Source organism: Gekko japonicus, unplaced genomic scaffold (genome assembly GCF_001447785.1).
Source record: "Gekko japonicus isolate JY-2015 unplaced genomic scaffold, Gekko_japonicus_V1.1 scaffold58, whole genome shotgun sequence".
NCBI classification, from domain to species: Eukaryota; Metazoa; Chordata; class Lepidosauria; order Squamata; family Gekkonidae; genus Gekko; species Gekko japonicus.
In genome coordinates this window covers 963,946-985,047 of record NW_015162475.1, presented here as the reverse complement: position 1 = coordinate 985,047, position 21,102 = coordinate 963,946, and the positions used below count along the sequence as shown (strand labels likewise).

The 21,102-nt window shown below is 48.2% G+C and overlaps 1 protein-coding gene across 1 annotated transcript in view; it reads right to left on the bottom strand.

Annotated features, from left to right (window-relative positions):
• PDE1C (phosphodiesterase 1C) overlaps nucleotides 1–15,528 on the bottom strand; it is a 372,774-nt gene extending 357,246 nt beyond the window's left edge. Inside the window, exon 1 of the mRNA XM_015405748.1 lies at nucleotides 14,910–15,528. Coding sequence (XP_015261234.1) covers nucleotides 14,910–14,994 — 85 coding nt within the window. The 5' untranslated portion in view covers nucleotides 14,995–15,528. The remainder of the gene's footprint in view (nucleotides 1–14,909) is intronic.
• Nucleotides 15,529–21,102: the final 5,574 nt, after the last annotated feature.

Below are 21,102 nucleotides of genomic sequence, written 5' to 3'. Positions count from 1 at the left end.
GCCAGCAGACCTCAGTCTTGTCTGGACCAAGCTTCAGTTTATTGGCCCTTATCCATCCCAGTACCTTCTCCAGTCACCTATTCAGGATTTCTCCAGACCCACTTAAGCTTAGCTATTAAGGAGAAATGGAGCTGGGTGTCATCAGCATATTGGTAGCACCTCACCCCAAATCCCTGGGGGAATAAGGTGGAACCCTGTGGGACCTGTTAAGTCGCTCGCTTAACAAAGCAGTCGGAGAGGGATTCAGCAAGAACACAACTTTATTCTTCAGCTCGAACACAACTCCAACACGGATCAACATCTGATAGCCAGAACAACCTTTACATTGCAGCTGTCCTGCTTTTAAACATTCCCGGCTAATGTAGCCACACCCACTGTACAAATATCAACCTATGATGTTGCAGAGATAAGGTCCAATCACATTAGTTCCCGCTCAGGGAGCTTGCTTGAAGTGATTGGCTTGTTACTTCCTGGGCTAGCAATCTATTGGATGGTTTTGGATCCTAGCCCAGGACGAAGCTTAACATTACAGTTCAGTTAGATGTTTCACCACATGTCATGCATTCAAGGCAGCTTTGAATACATTACAGGACCCCACAGCATAAATAACACAGTGCTGAACAACAGTCCCCCCCCCAGCACCACCTTGGGAATCGGTTGCCCAAGAGCAGACCCACTGAAGCATGATGCCCCCTACTCTCAGACCAGCCAGCCTCTCCGGGAGGGAACCATGGTCAAGAAAGCCAATGAGAGGGCCAGGTGAATCAACAGGTATGCAGTTTTGTACATAATGAAGAGCTCATATTGGACAGTACATGACCTATGAGTATGTGTCCATTCAGTCATGGCCTGAATTCTTCCTGTTTTCTGATTGTTGTTTGTTATACTATAATTTGCAAGATCAGAAACTGAATTAATTTTCTCAGTGTGCTAGGGCACATTATTGCCCCAGCAGGGCTTCTAAAGCAAGCCTTCGAAAATTTTTGTTTGGTGCATCTGTATCAATTAGAGTTCCTCTGCAGTAAACATGTCTTCTGTTTCTACCAATATACGGGCAATAACATCATCCCAAAGAAGGCGAGGCAGTAAAGATGCAGAGCCTCTCTGTTACACCTAGAAACACCACCATCACTCACACAACACTACTTTGGTGACGTGGATCAAACTACTCTGGATTGGATAATGCCTCTTAATTGCACCCACTGAATACATCAGTTTCTCTTCACTGGCACCACTAAACACATTGCTGCCCAATTCATGGATGGTTCAAGGTACCGAGAAAAGTAAGGTGCACCCATCGCCGCCTTCACATCGCCAGCAGCCAGGTCCAACCTGCCCTCCTATGAAGCTGATTCAGGGGCTCAGCCTGGACCCAGCTGGCATCAGGCCAGGCCAGAAGGTGGTGCCCATCACTGAGCAAGCGGAGTCCCTCCTCCTTGTGCCTTCCAGTTGCTGAGGAACCTCGGCCAGCAAACTGGCCCCAATTGGGGTTGCTTGTGCCATCAAACCAACCTTGGCTACGATATATGTGACAATACATCACTTCACAGTAGGAAGGTTGTGGAAGAAGAAGAAGAAGAAGAGATTGGACTTATACCCCGCCCTTCACTACCCAAAGGTGTCTCAGAGCGGCTTACAAACTCCTTTCCCTTCCCCTCCCCACAACTGTGAGGTAGGTGGGGCTGAGAGAGCTCTTGACAGAAACTGCTTTTTTTCCCCAAGAACAGCTCTTATCAGAACTACGGCTTGCCCAAGGTCATCCAGCCAGGTGCAAGTGGAGGAGTGGGGAATCAAACCCGGTTCGCCCAGATTAGAGTCCGCACACTTAACCACTACCAGGGGTCGTTTCGTAGAAAAAGAGCTAGGGGAACTCATTAGCATAACTCATTAGCATAGGCCACACACCCTGACATCACCAGAAGTGTGTCATAAGGCCAAACACTCCGCCCCCAACGGTCCCGGCCACCGCCGGCCTTACAGCTCCACTGCCGAGCCCCATGAGGGGCCCGGCGGTGGACCTGCAAGGCCGGCGGGAGTGCAAGGAAGCCCCGTGAAGGCCCTCCCTGGCCCCAGGCAGGCAGGGGTGGGGAGAGGCGGGGGGGGAGCAACTTACCCTCCCTCTTCTCCTGCCTCATCCTGGCTGAATGAGGGCTGGAAGTGAGGCGGCTGGAAGCAGGGGGCGGGGCTTCGTCATGTGCCCCGCCCCCTGTACCTCACCCGGGGGAACTGCAATCCCCCGCGATCCCCCCCCCGAAATGACCTCTGACCACTACACCAAACTGGCTCAGGGTTGGGAGAATTCAGCCGTCTTGTATTGTTTCTCCTTATTTCCTAGAGACAATGACAGCCACCCCCTATATACAGCTGTCCCTTTCTACCAGCTTCTATTTTATGGCCCCTGAAACAGCACCAGGCCAGTCTCATAGCTCCTTGGGTAGACACTCAATACGCTGTTGAGCTGCAATGATTCTATACGAAGAGAAGAAGCGTTTTTGGCCAAAGGAAAATGGTACGGTCAGTGTATCCACACACCTGTTTTCAGAAGCCAGTGCAAGACGGGCATTTGCAGAACAAATGAGCGTGGCATATGGCAGGCAGCAATGTGTAAAGACAGAGTGAGGAACAGCTCAGAGACTGACCCTTGGTGCGAGAACAGAGGTGTTATAAATACTTTGCTGTCCCTATTTTCATCCGTGACATGTTGGCAAGGATGCATCATAACTCTCAGGCTTGGGCTGCTGGGGAGAAGCATGAGCTACCAGCAGAGGAGTAAACAGAGACTGGGTTCAGACTGTTTCCGCACAGGGATTTTTCCTCAGGTGGAAAACAGCATCCCCCCACATAGAGACACCATGGGAGGGAACTTGCATAAAAGTCCTGCTCGTTCCAAGCACAATACGTGGGGCTTCTGGGGCTTTCCTCTTTAAGCCTCTGACTTAAAGGGGAAATGGCAGGATAGCTGCTGCAGATAGAGCCTCTGTGGGGAAGGTCCATCCACAACCAATCTAAGGAGGGGACAGAGCCAAGCCCCGCCTTCAAAATGGCAGCCGGTTGATCCATCTGTCTCTCCCCACAGCCCTCTAACAGATGCTGTTTTCGTTTACTGCTGAACTGTGGTGCTTTGAGCACCCGAAGTAAACTACTAAGTGGGCGGGGGTAGGGCAGCCATGCTAGGGAGTCAGCAAGATTCTCATCACATCAGCTGTTCTGCACTGATGCAATGGAGGAGTGGTGGGTAGGGGTAGGGTTGTCAGCTCAGGAATGGGAAATGTCTGGAGATTTTGGGGGTGGAGCCTGGAGAGGGCGGGTTTTTGTTGGCATATGCAACAAAAGTATAACTGTCTAGCTAGGAGAGAGTCGGTAACTACCAAATCTCAGCAGGTGCAGGAAAAGCCCCAATTGAGCCAATCAGGAGACAGGAAGGAGACTATTTGAAAATAGTAGGAAATCCTTAACCTCACTGTGCTAACTAGCTGTCCCCTCTGCTGCCCCCTGCAGGATGTTCTTGTCATTTTCTTTCTCTATGCACAATAGACCCTAACCCTTACTGCACATCTACACTCTGCCAACAGGTTTGGGGAGGGGAGGGACCTCAGCAGGGCAAAATTCCATAGAGTCCACCTCCAAAGCAGCCATTTTCTCCAGAGGAACTGATCTCTGTAGTCTGGAGATCAGTTGTAAAAGTGGGAGATGTGCAGGCACTACCTGGAGATTGGCAACCCTAGGGGAGCGGGCAGAGAAAGCAGCAAGCAGAGGGCACTGCCATCCTTGCTTCCTCAGCAAGGAGAGCTTTTCCCACCCACATGGACACATCCTCAGAATATATGCATGTCAACAGCACCGTCAATCTTTTGCCAAATACTTTCTGTTGTGCACTAATGGCTGCAATCACACACATTAAATAATCCACTTTCAGTCCACTTTCAGTCCACTTTCAGTCCACTTTCCAACTGGATTTTACTGTGTGAACTGGCAAAATCCAGCTGGAAAGTGCTTTAAAAGTGGATTATTTCATGTGTGTTACTGCAGCCAAGGCTAGCACAACAGGCGGAAAGATTCAATTCCTTTTTTCTTTTCTTTTTTGGCTAGGTGCGCTGGTTTTTTTTAATAAAAGTTTGTAACACAGTGGACCATGCCAAAATGTGACCTTCTGTGATTCTCAAACGTGACCTTCTGTGATCCTCCACCTGCAATCAGAACTGGCACATTCCATTCTACCACCTTAGAACTCAACTGTTTTAAGTAAAGGTAAAGGTTTCCCTTGCTCGAAAGCCAGTCGAATCTGACTCTAGGGTTTATTTATTTATTTATTATTTGTATTTGTACCCCGCCTTGCCTGACAAGCAGGCTCAAGGCGGCTAACAGATTAAATAACAATAAATAAATTCCAAGCCGAAGAGCCAGACCTGTTCGAAGACGTTACCGTGGTCATGTGGCCGGCATGACTAAACACCAAGGTGCACAGAATGCTGTTACCTTCTCACCGAAGCGGTACCTATTTATCTACTTGCAATGTCTTGCTTTCGAACTGCTAGGTTGGCAGGAGCTGGAACTAGAGACAGGAGCTCACTCCGTCATGCAGCACTCGGGTCTCGAACTGTTGAACTACCGACCTTCCAGCCTACAGTTCAGTATCTTAACCACACGAGCCACCATTTTACTCCCACCTTATATGTGTAAATCAAAGCCTGTGGCTTTAGATTTACTGTACCAAAAGTGTAAATTTTTAGATTTACTGTACCAAATGTGTAAATCAAAGCCTCAGGCTTTAGATTTACTGTACCAAAAGCAAGTGGTTAGGAGCATGGACTCTGATCTGGGAGAACCGGGTTTGATTCCCCACTCCTTCACATGCAGCCAGTTGGGTTATGTTGGGTCAATCGCAGTTCTCTCAGAACTATTCTTTCAAGAGCAGTTCTCTCAGAGCTCTCTCAGCCCCACCTACCTCACAGGGTGTCTGTTGTAGGGAGAGGAAGGGAAGGAGACTGTAAGCTGCTCTGAGACTCCGAGTGAGGGGCGGGGTGTCAATCCAATCTCTTCTTTTCTAATGTAAAAGTACCCCGCTGTACTGACTGCAGAGTCACCCCCTGAATGGACGTAAAACAGACATAAATCTATGCAGACAGCACCATAAAATGGAGAGATCAAACAAAATGAAAGCGGCATGCAGTCTGGACGCTGTCATAACATCCGACAATCAAAGTGAAAGTGGCATGCAGTGCAGAGGGGAATTTCTGTTCCAACGTGGGTTTGGTAGAACAGCAGAGCAAATGCTAGATGCAGAATAGGTAAAGGTAAAGGTTCCCTTGCTCGAAAGCCAGTCGAGTCTGACTCTAGGGTTGCGGTGCTCATCTCCCTTTCAAAGCCGAAGAGCCAGCGCTGTCCGAAGACGTTTCCGTGGTCATGTGGCCGGCATGACTAAACACCAAGGTGCACGAAACGCTGTTACCTTCCCACCGAAGTGGTACCTATTTATCTACTTGCAATTTCTTGCTTTCGAACTGCTAGGTTGGCAGGAGCTGGAACTAGAGACGGGAGGTCACTCCATCATGCGGCACCCGGGTCTCGAACTGCTGAACTACTGACCTTCCACAGCCTGCAGTTCAGCGTCTTAACCACTTGAGCCACCGCAGCTCCATGGGCCACAGTAAAATCCAGCTGGAAAGTGCACTGAAAGTGGATTGAAAGTGGATTATTTAGTGTGTGTGATCGCAGCCACTTACTCCAACCTGCTGTCACTCCTACCATGCCATCTTTGGACTCGATACACTTGCCAGGACATTTGGTCGTTTTGCCGCTGGGAGGCCACAGGCCCCGCCTCCCAGCGTTCAATGCTTTTGCCGTCTGCAGTGATCCTGAGAACGGAGCCCCCATGAAGGTCACGGGAGGGTCTGCAGCGCGGGCAAGGCTGGTCCAGGAAAATAGGCAGTGTGGCACCAGGGGGTGTAATAAAGGATCAGAAGGCATCAGTAATGTATTCATGACCCACGTAACAAATTGCTATATAATCAGAAAAACTGATGTGATTGTATGATGCCATGGAATATACAGGCCTATAAAACAGGGCTGCTCTTCATTTCCTATCCTCTAGAGGAAGGTCCCTGAGTAAAGCCAATAACATCTAGATTCAGAGTCTCTCTCTTCCCTTGTCTGCCTGGCCTTTCATCAGAAGGTAATCTACTGCTGTATTGGACAGCCCTAGGCCCCAGATGCAGGAGTTCCCAGTGTGTTTTCTTCAGACATATATGGGAAATATTAAGCTTTTTTCTTTTCAGCCACCTGTAGGCACAGCCACTCTTGATCAAATCCGTGTTCTCAGACACACTGAGCCAAATATGAAACTGCACCTTAGTGGTGCCAAGCTTACACAAACTGTCAGAAATCCAGTCCTAGCTGGCTATGGCACATGCAAATGTTCATCCTTAGTTTCGGTCTTCTGAATGCATCCAGTTCTCTGCATGTTTAGCCAGATTACAAAACCTGTTTCAACTCTCGCCTCAATCACAAACTCTCTATGTGGCTTTTGGAAGCCTCTGGGAATAACTATTTGGAAATCTGATTGCAAACGGGGGGGGGGGGTGACGCAGGGGTGACGCAGAGATGAAAGAGAGTGTTCAGTTTGGGTCCAAGGTATCTGAAGGTCCACCTCCACCTACATCAGCCTGCTTGGGTCTTGAGATCTTCTGGGAAGGGCTTGTTAGAGGAACCCATCATTTTAGAAGCCTTATTATTCCCACATGAGGGTTTTATTGGCTGCTGCTCCCAAACTTAGAATTCCCTCCCAAGGAGATTCACATTGTTGTTGTTCAGTCGCACAGTCGAGTCCAACTCTTCGCGACCCCATGAACCAGATCACACCAGGCCTTCCGGTCTTCTGCCATCCTCTGAAGTTTGCTCAACTTCATGTTCGTTGCATCTATGACACTGTCTAACCATCTCATCCTTTGCCGTCCCCGTCTTCTTTGACCTTCAATCTTTCCCAGCATCAGGGTCTTCTCCAGTGAGTGCTCCCTTCTCATTTGGTGGCCAAAGTATTTTAGCTTCAGTTTCATTATCTGGCCTTCCAGGGAACAGTCAGGGTTGATTTCTTTGAGGATTGACTGATTTGTTCTTCTTGCAGTCCAAGGGACTCTCAAGAGTCTTCTCCAGCACCATAGTTCAAAAGAATCTATTCTTCGGCGCTCGGCCTTCCTTATAGTCCAACTCTCGCAGCCATACATGACTACTGGGAATACCATTGCTTGGACCATGCGTATTTTTGTTGGCAGGGTAATGTCTCTACTTTTTATCATGCTGTTTAGGTTCGCCATCGCTTTCCTCCCAAGGAGCAGGCGTCTTTTAATTTCATGGCTGCAGTCACAGTCTGCGGTGATCTGGGATCCCAGGAACGTGAAGTCTGTCACTACTTCCACGACATCCCCTTCTATTTGCCAAGGAGTGATGGGACCGGATGCCATGATCTTAGTTTTTTTGATGTTGAGCTTCAAGCCCACTTTTGCGCTCTCCTCTTTTACCCTGAGCAAGAGGCTCTTTAGGTCCTCTTCACTTTCTGCCATTAGAGTGGTATCGTCTGCATATCTGAGGTTGTTGATCTTTTCCCCAGCAATCTTAATTCCCGCTTGTGATTCATCCAGGCCAGCATTTCGCATGATGTACTCTGCATATATATTAAATAAGCAAGGTGACAATATACATCCTTGTCGTACTCCTTTTCCTATGCTGAACCAATCAGTTGTTCCGTATCCGGTTCTAACTGTCGCTTCTTGGCCCTTATACAGGTTTCTCAAGAGACATGTGAGGTGGTCTGGTACTCCCATCTCTTTAAGGACCTGCCATAGTTTGTTGTGATCCACACAGTCAAAGGCTTTAGCATAGTCAATGAAGCAGAAGTAGATGTTTTTCTGGTACTCTCTTGCTTTCTCTATAATCCAGCGAATGTTGGCAATTTGATCTCTAGTTCCTCTACCTCTTCGAAACCCAGCTTGTACTTCTGGCAGTTCTCTATCCACGTACTGTTGAAGCCTAGCTTGTAGGATCTTGAGCATGACCTTGCTAGCGTGTGATATGAGTGCAATTGTGCGATAGTTTGAACATTCCTTGGCATTGCCCTTCTTTGGGATTGGAATGTATACTAACCTTTTCCAATCCTGTGGCCACTGTTGCGTTTTCCAAATTTGCTGGCAAATTGAGTGCAGCACTTTAACAGCATCATCTTTTAAGACTTTGAATAGCTCAGCTGGAGTAGCATCACCTCCACTAGCTTTGTTGTTAGTAATGTTTTCTAAGGCCCATTTAACTTCACATTCCAGGATGTCTGGCTCGAGGGCAGTGATTATACCGTAGTGGTTGTCAAGGACATCGAGGTCTTTCTGGTATAGTTCTTCTGTGTATTCTTGCCATCTTTTCCTAATCTCTTCTGCTTCTGTTAGGTCCCTACCGTTTTTGTCCTTTATCATGGCCAGCTTTGCATGGAACGCTCCCTTGATTTCTCCAATTTTCATGAAGAGATCTCTAGTCCTTCCCATTCCTCTATTACTTTGCACTGTTCATTCAGGAAGGCCTCCTTATCTCTCCTTGCTGTTCTCTGGAAATCTGCATTCAGTTGGGTAAATCTTTCCTTTTTGCCTTTGCCTTTCGATTCACATTATTGGCACATTATTATAGGCTTTCCACTACTAGTACATTTTCGTTCCAGAAAGCTAAGATATGAAGAGCAGCATCTGGGGTTTTACTGTGATGCTGGTCTTCAGTTTTGATTTTTAATTGTATATTTTATTGCAAAATACCTTAAGCAAGCAACAAATAGAATGGCAGCCTAGAAACTTTCAGAACAAATAATCTGACAAGGATATGTTCCAACCAAAATAGTGAGCAGAACCTTCCACCGAAGAGGATCATCACCATTTCTGTGTGCAGTGTTTCTGCTTTCCTACAATCACTGCATAGAACTGAATTTTACTGTACTATGTCTTAATTTTTAAACTGTTTTATTTATATGTTGCAGCCTGCCCTGAGCCCTGCTTGTGGGGGAGGGCAGGATAAAAATCGAATCAAATAAATAAAGATCCTAACTGGTCCGAGGAGGTTTTCTTCATTTTACAAATGGTAGGATCCTGTTTTGTCCCCTGCTCTGGGCTGGGGCTGACTACAAAAGGACAAGCATTTTACTAGGCATTCTTCTGAAGTAGCATGTCCAGTTGGGAGTGCGGAATAGAGGCAAAGGCTACACAAACACACCCACCCTGGGGAAACTTCTTGTGGGGAACAGTAACCAGCATTTTGCTTTTGCTCCCCCTGGAAGCATGAAGGGGTTTTTTTTGAGGGGGGATACCGGCAAAGGTTCAGACTAGCCAGACTACATAAACACCCCCACTATAGCAGTAAATGTTTTATTTATACACCCTGCAAGCCAGGCTACAGAGCAGACTGGAGAAGGCAAATGTTCACCACCACCACCACCACCACCACCACCACCACGAAAAGATGCCAAATTAGATGAGACATGTGAGATTTGTGATAAGGAAGAAATCCAGGACCAGTTATCTGAGATCTCTTGATATCTTAGGTTTCATTAAAAAGGCAGCCACATCACAAGGGGAAACAAAGGGAGGCAACCTCTCATTTAAAGAAGTCTGGGGAACAGCATTGAAGTGGCTTGCCTCCTTCCTCCAGGGTTGTGGACAGAGGGTGGCGCTAGGAGAGAGAATATCGATTTACAATACCAGAGATGGATAGGAGTGTAATTCAAGCTCTGCTATTTATGTATAAGCAGGGGTCGTTTCGTAGAAAAAGAGCTAGGGGAACTCATTAGCATAACTCATTAGCATATGCCACACCCCCTGATATCACTGGAAGTGTGTCATAAGGCCACACCCCTGACATCACCGGAAGTGTGTCATGAGGCCACACACCCCGCCCCCAACGGTCCCGGCCGCCACTGCCGGCCTTGCAGCTCCACTGCCGAGCCCCATCAGGGGCCCGGCGGTGGACCTGCAAGGCCGGCGGGAGTGCAAGGAAGCCCCACGAAGGCCCTCCCTGGCCCCAGGCAGGCAGGGGTGGGGAGAGGCAGGGAGGAAGCAACTTACCCTCCCTCTTCTCCTGCCTCCTCCTGGCCGAATGAGGGCCGGAAGCGGGTCGGCCGGAAGCAGGGGGCGGGGCTTCGTCATGTGCCCCGCCCCCGTACCTACCCCGGGGGAACTGCGATCCCCCGCGATCCCCCCCAAAATGACCTCTGTGTATAAGCAATACATAACACTGACAACCTCTGGTGTGTGGGGTTCCCCAAAGGGTGATCCTCTCCCCTATGTTGTTTAACATTGATATGCACCCCCTCGCCAGTTGGTTGGTGTTTCAGGCTGGGTTGTCACCACTGTGCTGACACCCAGCTATATCTGTTGATGGGTGGCTGGCCAGATACCATCCTATCAAATCTGGCCAATGGACTGGATGCCGTGGTTGGATGGTTAAAGCAGAGTAATCTGAGAGTGAATCCTTTGAAGATGGAGGTTCTGTGGCTGGGGAGGGCAGGGGTACCAGCTCCCAGCTCTTGACTGCGTGCCTTTAATACCTGCACCAACTGTCAAGAGTCTGAGTGTGATTCCAGACACCTCCCTAGTTACAGAGGTCCAGATCACAAAGGCTGCAAGACTGGCGTTTTTACAACTGCGCCAAGTCAGGCAACTGGCCCCCACCCCTCCCATCCCGACCTAGCCACAACGATCCATGCAATGGTCACCTCTAGGCTGGATTACTGCAACTCGCTCTATGTGGGGCTACCTTTGAACCTAACCGTGAAATTACAGCTTGTCCACAATGCAGCGTCACAGGTGCTTACAGGCACAACAGCAGCAGCACGTATCCAGCCAGTACTTCGCCAGCTGCATTGGCTCCAAGATGAGTACTAGATCCATTTCAAGGTTCTCGTTTTGACTTATAAAGCCCTACATGGTCTGGGATCAGCGTACCTGCAGGACCACCTCTTCTGGTATATCCCCCGGAAAGCCTTGTGCTCGGAAGATCAGAATCTACTGGTGGTACCTGGTCCAAAAGACATCTGGTTGTCCTCAACCAGAGCCATGGCTTTTTTTGCCCTTGCTCCTGCCTGATGGAACTACCTGGTGAAATCCATTCCCTGTGGGACCTGAGACAGTTCCGCGGGGCCTATAAAACACAGATGTTCCACCTGGCCTATGGTCGAGGAGAGCAACAGTTTACCATCATATCTGGCCCTGACCTGCCCCCCCCATAAGAGGAATTAATAACCACTTATGCCATCAGAATGCTTTTAAGATTTAATTTAAATGGTTTTTAGACTAAATTTTATATATGCCTGTGAAACTGTGTTTTTTAAACAATGTTGTACACTGCCCTGAGCCCTCCAGGGGAGGGCGGTATAGAAATACAAAAACAAACAAACAAAACTGTGGGAAGAGCCCACTTTAATCCAAAACTGAGAATGTGCAGGAGAACCCTGCTCCCTCCAACACCGCACTGCAGTGTTTGAAGCCTTTTTCTCCCAGCTTGGCTGACGTCTGGTATCAGATCTTGGCTTGGGAGCAAAAGGCCTTGAGCACCAAAGTATAGCAAGAAGGATTTCACTCCCCTTGGCCTGCGCATTTTGCTTGCAAATGAACTCCCAGCCCTGCTTTAGACATCTTCCTGTCACAGGAAGACGCTACCTACAGGGGGTCCAGCTAAAATAAAATAATAAATAAATAATAAGCTACACTGACCATTTTCCGATGCTCTACCCAAGGGACCAAGGGGAACCCCTGAGGCGGTTGCCATGCCAATGGGGCTCTGCTTGTTCTCAGAGTGCCTAGCCGAGTGCAGCCATTGTCTCTCGCTCTTCCTCCTTACCAGTTTGTCGGGCGGCGTACCAACATCTTCAGAGTTAGACACCGCAGGTTTTTGGCAGTCTGACCAAAAAGCCTGCCCTCCACCAGTCCTACTGTACAGGCCTGCCTTTGCACAGGGCACAAGAATATTAATGAAAACGAATATGCTGCTTCTTATCTGCTGGAATTTGGCAGGAAGGATCCCTTAGCTGATCCGTACAATCCCTGGAAAGTTTGTCCCAGTTGGCTGGAAAACACATTCCAGCTAGAAACGCATGTCACCATTGAAACAAGTGAAAATACAGATTAGATTGAAGAATATGCAAATTGACACAAACAACACTGTGTGCTTCCCTACTAGTCTCTCAGTCTTTGCCTCCCCAGACACCCGCACACACTGATACCAACATATACTTACAGGGATATTGTAAAGTTTACTGGGATAATGTACATTAAGCACTTTGCATACTTTGCATACTCTAAGGTTCTCTAAAAATGATACCTATTATGATTTGGCATATATTTTTAGATTACTGTGTACATTACAGTATATTTTATTGCTTGTGGTTTTAATTAATATTATGCCGTTGAAGAGCAGATATCACAAAAGAGTATAAAAATACATTGCTTAAATAAAATATGAAACCTTGGGGCATGATTCAGCCAAAATTAAGCACTTTAAGGCTGCAATCCTATATGTATAAACTTGGCAGTAAGTCCCATGGAAATTGGAGAAACTGACTTTGGAATATGCACAGATGGAATCAAGCTGCAGATATCATTTTAATATGATTAAGCATCAGCTGAACTCTTTCCTATACAAAATATGTCCAATCTGTGTCCTTTGACCAAAAGCTCCACAACAGAGACTAAAACAATGGCGTAGAAAAGAGCAAGAGTCCAGCAGCACCTTAAAGATTAACAAAATGTCACAGGGTATGATGAAGAAGAAGAAGAAGAGATTGGATTTATACTCCGCCCTACACTACCCAAAGGTGTCTCAGAGCGGCTTACAAACTCCTTTCCCTTCCCCTCCCCACAACAGACACCCTGTGAGGTAGGTGGGGCTGAGAGAGCTCTGACAGAAACTGCTCTTTTTTCAAGAACAGCTCTTATCAGAGCTACGGCTTGCCCAAGGTCATCCAGCCAGGTGCAAGTGGAGGAGTGGGGAATCAAACCCGGTTCTCCCAGATTAGAGTCCGCACACTTAACCACTACACCAAACTGGCTCTCGTGACTCACTGCTCACTTCTTCAGATACAGCTAGAAACTGTGTCTAGCTGTTATCTGAAGAAGTGAGCAGTGACTCACGAACGCTCCTACCCTGCCACAGATTTTTGTTAGTCTTTAAGGCACTCCTGGATTCTTGCTCTTTTCTTCTGCTAGACAGACTAACACGGCTACCCATCTCGATCTAAAACAATGCAATTATTCAAAGCAGATATTTTAAAAAAACAATTAAAACACCCTATATCCGAATCATCTAATACATAAAATGTGGACAACACCACTAATCGGAACTATTTCACCTTCTCACAATGAACACGTATTTATGTCATACTTCCTACACAAGTCAAAAGCAGTTAAGTCCACGCGGTTTCAACAAGCTTTTCCAGCAGCACGTGGTCTCAGTTTTGGGCAGGTCATAGAGTAGGTTTAGATTAAGAACCAGTTCTAACCGAGTAGTGCACAGAACAGCAAAAAGACTAAAGCAGCCACTCTGGCACTCCACCGCCAAGAAACTTTAAATGGGCCATAGGAGTGTAATTCCCGTAGCATTCACCCCGATACCAGTCCACAAGAACAACGAGCGCTCCATTAATCAGCACCTGGTCCTGAAAGAGGCATACAAGTGGAGCCACCCCGATCATTTGTTCCTCGTCAATTATCCCGTTCGATTACAAAGGAAAATAAAGTCACGGGGGACAGCTTGTTTTGTTAAGGTATACAGGGGTTTGCACAGCGGAGTTCAATCAGATGTGAAACTTCAAAGGAACAGCTTGCTGGGCGCCTCTACCCCGGGAGCCTAACTCTTTGCACAGTGGGCCCAGCAAGCGGAAAAGGTGAAAGCAGCACCTGTGGCTTTTGAGCAATAGCATCAGAGTTGGGCAAACTGAGCTCAGCTCTTTCAGGAGAGCCGGGGCTTCACCGGAGGCCTGGGCCTGGAAATGGTTTCCAGGGTCCAGCTGTGTTCTCGAGAGCAGAGAGGAAGGGTGTTTCCCCAAACATGTGCAGAAAGTCTCCGTCTAGCAACAAATCACCAGAGGCTTTCACCTCTCAGGGACTATAGACGAGCTCGTAGCTGACATGGGGCCCATGGGGCCTGGCCCCCTAGTGTTTCTTCTGGGCCCCCTCCCTCTTGGGCTACCCTTAAAGTGCTCCAACTTACCACCTGCATGGTACTTTCATTTAATTAGCTGGCAGGCCCCCTGAGGCCCCCTCCAAAAAAATTCCCTAGCTACGGGGCTGACTATAGACCACCAGAAGGCACAGCCAGCCTAGAGGCCTGAGCTTCAAGACCTCTCTTTTCTAGAACCAAACGGCCGTTTAGGACAGAAATGAAGGCACCTGTCTGCAATCCGGGTCTCCTCTTTCCATTTCAGTGTCTCTCCTTTTCTGGTATAAAACGGGCAAATTCGGGAAAGGTGTGTGGTGGACCAGATCCAACGGTACACGGTCACTGATTTCTAAACCTAGCTAGCTAAACTATGGAGTAAAAAAAAAAAAAATGCCCCCTAACACATTGCTTCTGTTCCATGGTCTGTAGGAAGGAAACGCCAGGGAAAACAAAGTTGGGAATCTGTAATCCTAAGGGGAGGGGAAAACACAGACAGGCATTCCTGAGATAAGAGCTTCAAACGAAACCCCAAAGTTCTGCCAAAAACACAATGAGAGGAATGGTTGGCAGAGACACATTTCCCGAAGAAGAGGAAGTCGACGAAAGCAGCAGGAGGACCCCCCAAAAGTTACCAGGCAGCGACATCTTCCCAACAGACACGGGCCACCTCGCCTCCTCCGTCCCACTCGAGCCAGAAGGGCCCCGCAAGAAACCCCACACACAAAAGCGCTCACCGATTGTGAAGCTATAGCCGTCGATGCTGAAAGTGGCGCTCCGGCATTTTTTGAATCCTTCTTTTCTGTTGCTCGGCTCCGTCATGGTGATCCAGACCAGCCGGGGCAGGAGGCTAGCAGGGGCGGCTCAGGCGGCGGCGGCAGCAGCCGCGTCTGTCTCCCTCCCTCTCTTTCCCCCGGCGGGATGCGAGTTGCTGCGAGCCGGCCGCGAATCGCCCTTGAACCTCTCCCTCCGTCAGCCCTCGCCGCCGACTTCTTCTCACCGCGCTCAAGCCGAGAGAGAGAGAGAGAGAGGCGCGCCGAGCCGTGTGTTTCTCCACCCCCTGCAGCCCGTCAGCGCAGCGCGTTTACTGTTACCCGCTCGGAGTTTTTAACCACCAGTTCGGAGCGTGCGGAGACCCAAGCCGAGCGGGCGACTCGTGTGAACGTTCCCAGGCCAAACACATCAAGAGTGTGCCAGGTGTCCTCGCGAAGAAGACACGGAGTATTCCGTGCTGCCGCTGCTGGAACAGAAACAGGCGTGGGGGACTCATGCGCCGGTGGCAAGAGACTCGCAGCCTAAACAGTTACTCACTCCGCACAAATGGAACTTGGCAAGGCATTTAGAGACCATTCTGGTCTCAAAATAGCAGAACTCCGGGAGCATCGAGTTATCCTCACCAACTTAAAAGCTTTGGTTAGGGAGCCTCTGAATAAAGACTGGGGGAAAGTAGGTTGACAGGATTGTTTTTAAAAAGTTGGCACTGTGGTTTGTTTTACATCTAGGAGCTGACCCACCCCCAAGCTAGAATAAAAGCAGCCAGGCAGGAATGGCAGTTTCAGTGTGAAAGCAGCCCTAAGCAGTTATGCCCTCCCTCACCCTCACTCCACCTCCATGCAGGTCTTTCCCATTAAGTCCTTGATGAATGGTGTTGTTTTAAGTCTGCAAAAATCACAGAATGAAGTGTAATGCATAGTTCTGCCTCTAGACAGCTCCATTACCATTAAGAGCTACATATGGAATACTTTTTCCATCTAGGCAGCATAGATGAAAAGATATGCCTTGCAAAATTCAGTTTTCAGGGCAACCTTTACTAGTCAAGGAGTTCTAGATTTGGAAACTATATACAGGCACAGTTGCTCCAAAAGGCTTTTTTTGTTTTAAAAAAAGGAGGGGGGATTTTTATTTATTTATTTTATTATATTGATACCCCACCCTCCCCGCGAACGGGCTCAGGGCGGCTTACATAAGGCACAAAAGTGCATATAATATATAAAAGCTAAAAACAATTAAAATTTGGTTCCATCAGATGCACAATAGAAAACTCCTAACATTTTGTATAACAGGAGGGGAGGGCCACAAACAGATATTACCCGGCCCTCCGGCAGTATCGCTCTGTGGTAGAGCGGTAGTGGCAGTGGCAGCTCCTACTCAAAAGCCTGGCGGAAGAGCTCCGTCTTACAGGCCCTGCGGAACTGCACAAGGTCCCACAGGGCCCTGATCTCCTCCGGGAGGTCATTCCACCAGATAGGAGCTGCCACTGAAAAGGACCTGGCCACCAAGCGGTGACCCCGACCAAAGTGAGGGGTATTTACACAGAATGCTGTGCCCCCCCCATTGACATGAATGGGCAGGTGGGCTAGGAGGGTTGCCAGGCCTCCTGTTATGGTGGGAGACCTCCCACGGGCAACTCTTTCTTCCCACCGCCACTCAAAGTGGTGGCAGGAGAAAAATCAGCCCAAAAAAATCACAGTCAAGCTGACAGCATGCTACCATAAAGTTTCCAGAAATTCCTAGAGAGGGCTGACATCACTGCCAGGTTTTCCCCAGAGGTGAGTCACGCTTCACCAAAAGCACCACCCTGTGTGTCGTTAGGCCTTATTCAGAGGAACTCAAGAACACCGACAGAAACTCCTTCATCCATGAATCAGTAGAGACAACGGTTAGATCCAGCCAGCTTTTCTGCTCAGTCTCACCGAATTCCCTTCCATACTACAGTCCCTATCTCACCTGGGCCTTTCTCCCCAATGGGGAACCAAAGATGCTTCTATTGTTCTCCTCTCTTCCATTTTATCCTGACAGCAACTCTGTGAGATAGGTTAGGCTAAGTGTGTGACACTGGCCCAGGAAGCTTCCATGGCATAGTGGGGATTCGAACCCAGTTCTCCCAGATCCTATCGAGCACTCTGACCACGATACATGAGTTGCTTTTTTTGTACATGAAGATCTCATGATTTTCAGCCTTGCCTTTTTGGGTCGTCCAGGCTAGCCCATCAAATCTCAGAGGCTGAGCAGGGTCAGCCCTGATTCGTACTTGCAATGGAAGACCTCCAAGGAAGACCAGGGTTGCGACACAGAGGCAGGCCATGGCAAAGCACCTCTGACCATCTCTTGCCTTGAAAACGCTACGGGGTCATCATGAGTCAGCTGTGAACTAACAGCAAAAAAAAAAGGAGGAGGTGCCTCCTTCCTTCTTCACCATCATTAAAACTGGTTGGCTCCAACCCAGTGGTATTTTGAGACCAGAATCGTCTCAGAATTTCGCTTTGCCTCTGACCCCAGTGGAAACCAAGGATGACTTTATGTTCAACAAACAGCTGACTACCCATTGGCTGTCTGATTGAGCCCATCACATGATCACCAAAATTTAGTCGCAATCAAAACAAGCTGCCTTTCGAGTAGTTTTATGTTTCCACTGCAGCAGCATTCAAATGGCAACTGACCAGGGAGCTGCTGCTTCCCATTTGTTTTGATGATATATGGCCTCACAGTATCATGAAGAGCAGGGCTATTTTTGGGCAGGAACGCACAAGAACGGAGTTCCGGCTGGCTCCCACGTTGGCCACGCCCAGCAGGAACTCATTAGCATAATAGACCACACCCAACAGCAGAAACCCATTAGGACTGGCTACAGTGGTGTATGGCCTAACATGCAAAGGAGCTCCTGCTACAAAAAAAGCCCTGGGTTTTGACAACAAACAAGGTAAACAGAATAAGAAGCAAAAGGTGGGTGTGGCTGGATGACCACACTTCTGGTAACATGGGGGTGTGGCCTAATATGCTAATGTGCTGTGTTGTCAAGGGTGTGGCCTAATATGCTAATACGTTTCTGCTGTTGGGTGTGGCCTATTATGCTAATGAGTTCCTGCTGGTCTTTTTCTACAAAAAAAGCCCTGATGAACTGTATTGGAGCTCACGGTGCCGCTTTTTCCAGCTCTGCGGTTGGTAACATTCATCAAGCCAGAGCATGTGCCAAGCTTCCAAGATCTAGCTAGAGGTGGCAGTGTGAGAACCCATACAATAGTTGGCAATTGAAGCCACTCAGCACTGTCAGCCAGTCAAAGCAAGCAAGATAGGAACACTGGGGGAAAAGAAACCCTCCCAGTTTTTCACCCACTCCACCCAAGAGGTCCAAGACAACCAAGGAAAGCACCCTGTTTGATAGCTGAGGTTGCTTCTACAATTGGGAAGGGGCCAGAGATGGCCAAGGAGGGAGAGAATGCACATGTGCCCCAGACTATCTGCAGTCAGGAGGACTCAAATGCTCCCACGAGGAAACAGGCAAAATACAGCAGAGCTGGAACACAGAGTCGGAGGGCATCTGCTTTGCGTGCAGTAGGTCCCCGGTTCAGTCCCCAGCATCTCCAGTTAAAAAAGGAACAGGCAGCAAGCAATGAGAAAGACCTCTGCCTGAGACACTGGAGAGCTGCTGCTGTTTGGGGCAGACAATACTGACTTCAATTGACCAAGGGTCCATTCAGGATAAGGCAGCTTCATGTGTTCACGCAGGTTTCACCCATCCCTCACCCCAGCACAGTCAAAACACATCTCTCATGTTTTTTAGAGCATGCAACTGAGGATGACAGACAGATGGACAGACCATAGAATGAAAGCACTGCGATAACATGCAATGCACCAAGTACTGATCATCCCAACATGACCAATTTTGAACAACAAAAATGAGACACTTTCCCCCAAAAGTTCAATGGTGCTGATTGCAATTAGCAGGCAAAAGAGAACAGTGATCAAGTGAATCTCACGATTTGTACCCAGAAGTCCATTCTTCCTTAGGGAGGAGGCAGCAGGCGCTTTGGTTGCAGCCCCAGTCAATCACCCTAGTCTCATCTGTTACGCTCATGAACCATCCCAGCTAATTCGAAGGTCTTGTGGCTTTCATCTGCCACCTCATGGCGATCTGATCCTCCCTTGGGGTTGGCTCTCTCCTGGAAGATCTCAGGGAGGCCTTGAAAGAGTGGCTTCCACTTAGACCTGCAATGTCTTGGATGACTCATAGCCTTCTAGGCTCATTTACTTCAGGGAACTTGGAAGGATGTGACTGCTTTCGGTGGCAATATTAGCCCTTTCTTCTGATCTGCTGCAAATATTTCATGATATTAATTTCCCAGGGGTTCATAAACCTTTTGTTCACATCACAACATGAATGGCATGTGGACTTGGAGAAAACAGGCCTTAAACAACGATACGACTAAATGACAGGGCTATTTTTGGGCAAGAACGCACAGGAACGGAGTTCCGGCTGGCTCCCAAGTTGGCCACACCCAGCAGGAACTCATTAGCATAATAGGCCACACCCAACAGCAGGAACTCATTAGGATTGGCTACATTAGGGGTGTGTGGCCTAACATGAAAAGGAGTTCCTGCTCCAAAAAAAGGCCCTGGGTTTTGACAACAAACAAGGTAAACAGAATAACTAGCAAAAGGTGGGTGTGGCTGGATGACCACACTTCTGGTAACACAGGGTTGTGGCCTAATAGCCTAATGAGCTGCGCTGTCATGGGTGTGGCCTAATATGCTAATGAGTTCCTGCTGGGCTTTTTCTACAAAAAAAGCCCTGCTAAAAGATAATCCCATACTGATCCTTCATCATCATCATACAGCCATCTAAATAGAAAGGCCTTCCATTCCTATCACAAGAGGCTCAGTCATAAACCCGTCAGGCCTTCAAAATCAAGGAATCTGAAAGATGGGGAAAGCCACTGTGGGTTTTCTGCTATGAGCCCCTGCTGTTACAAGAAACTTGAGGAGAAGGATTATTAAAGGGCCACCCTCAAAAGGTCAAAGAAGGCATGATGGGTCCTCAAATGGGCCTAACCAGGTTAAAAAGGTAAAGGTTCCCTTGCTCGAAAGCCAGTCGAGTCCGACTCTAGGGTTGCGGTGCTCATCTCCGTTTCAAAGCTGAAGAGCCAGCGCTGTCCGAAGACGTTTCCGTGGTCATGTGACCGGCATGACTAAACACCAAGGCGCACGGAACGCTGTTACCTTCCCACTGAAGTGGTACCTATTTATCTACTTGCAATTTCTTGCTTTCGAACTGCTAGGTTGGCAGGAGCTGGAACTAGAGACGGGAGCTCACTCCATCATGCGGCACCCGGGTCTCGAACTGCTGAACTACTGACCTTCCACAGCCTGCAGTTCAGCGTCTTAACCACTTGAGCCAGTTTAGGTCTTCATAAACACCTTGAAATGTACTTGAAGGCAAATCAGCACAGACAACCCACTGCCATCAAGAGATGGTGTGCCATTTTTTAGATCTAGTACAACCTCTAAAAGTTAGGTATTACCCATTCTCCTTCACTTCCACTAATTAAAATTAAACTACAGAGTTTAAAATCTCCCTACAAATGTGACGGGACACTCTGAAACCCCCGGATTAAAACACTTAGATGGGTCACAAAGCCCTACCCAGTGAGCTGTCAATTTTTTTTACTGCCTTTGGGAAGGACCTGCTTTTAGTGCCCTGGCCCAGATAGTAAGACCACCACTCCTCCAGACATACAGAAAGGAGCAACAGGATGGCAAAAGGAAGTCAAGCAGTTGGTGCAGAGGATTCCTCCATAGGTCTTCCCCCTGATGTTTCTCCCTGCAGGACATCTCCCAGTGCTCAGTTGCATTTCACGTCTCCACCTCTCTTGGTCTGCAACCCTCAGTCCTAGCCTTGACACCAGCAAGGTCATCTCTCTGGTCTGCCCTTCCTCTGTCACCTGACTCTGGTGCCATGTCATGCCCATACAGTTCAATGGGTCCCATTTGCGAACAGGCTGAAGACCACTGCTTTAAACAATTCTCCCTCAATCTATCCACCTGAAATAACTTCAGCACAGTGGGTGTTCCCAAGGTGATAAATTCCTTTCAAAAGATACTAAGAACAAGGTTTGTTCTGAAGTATTCATATTTTCCATCTCCCTCAGAAAT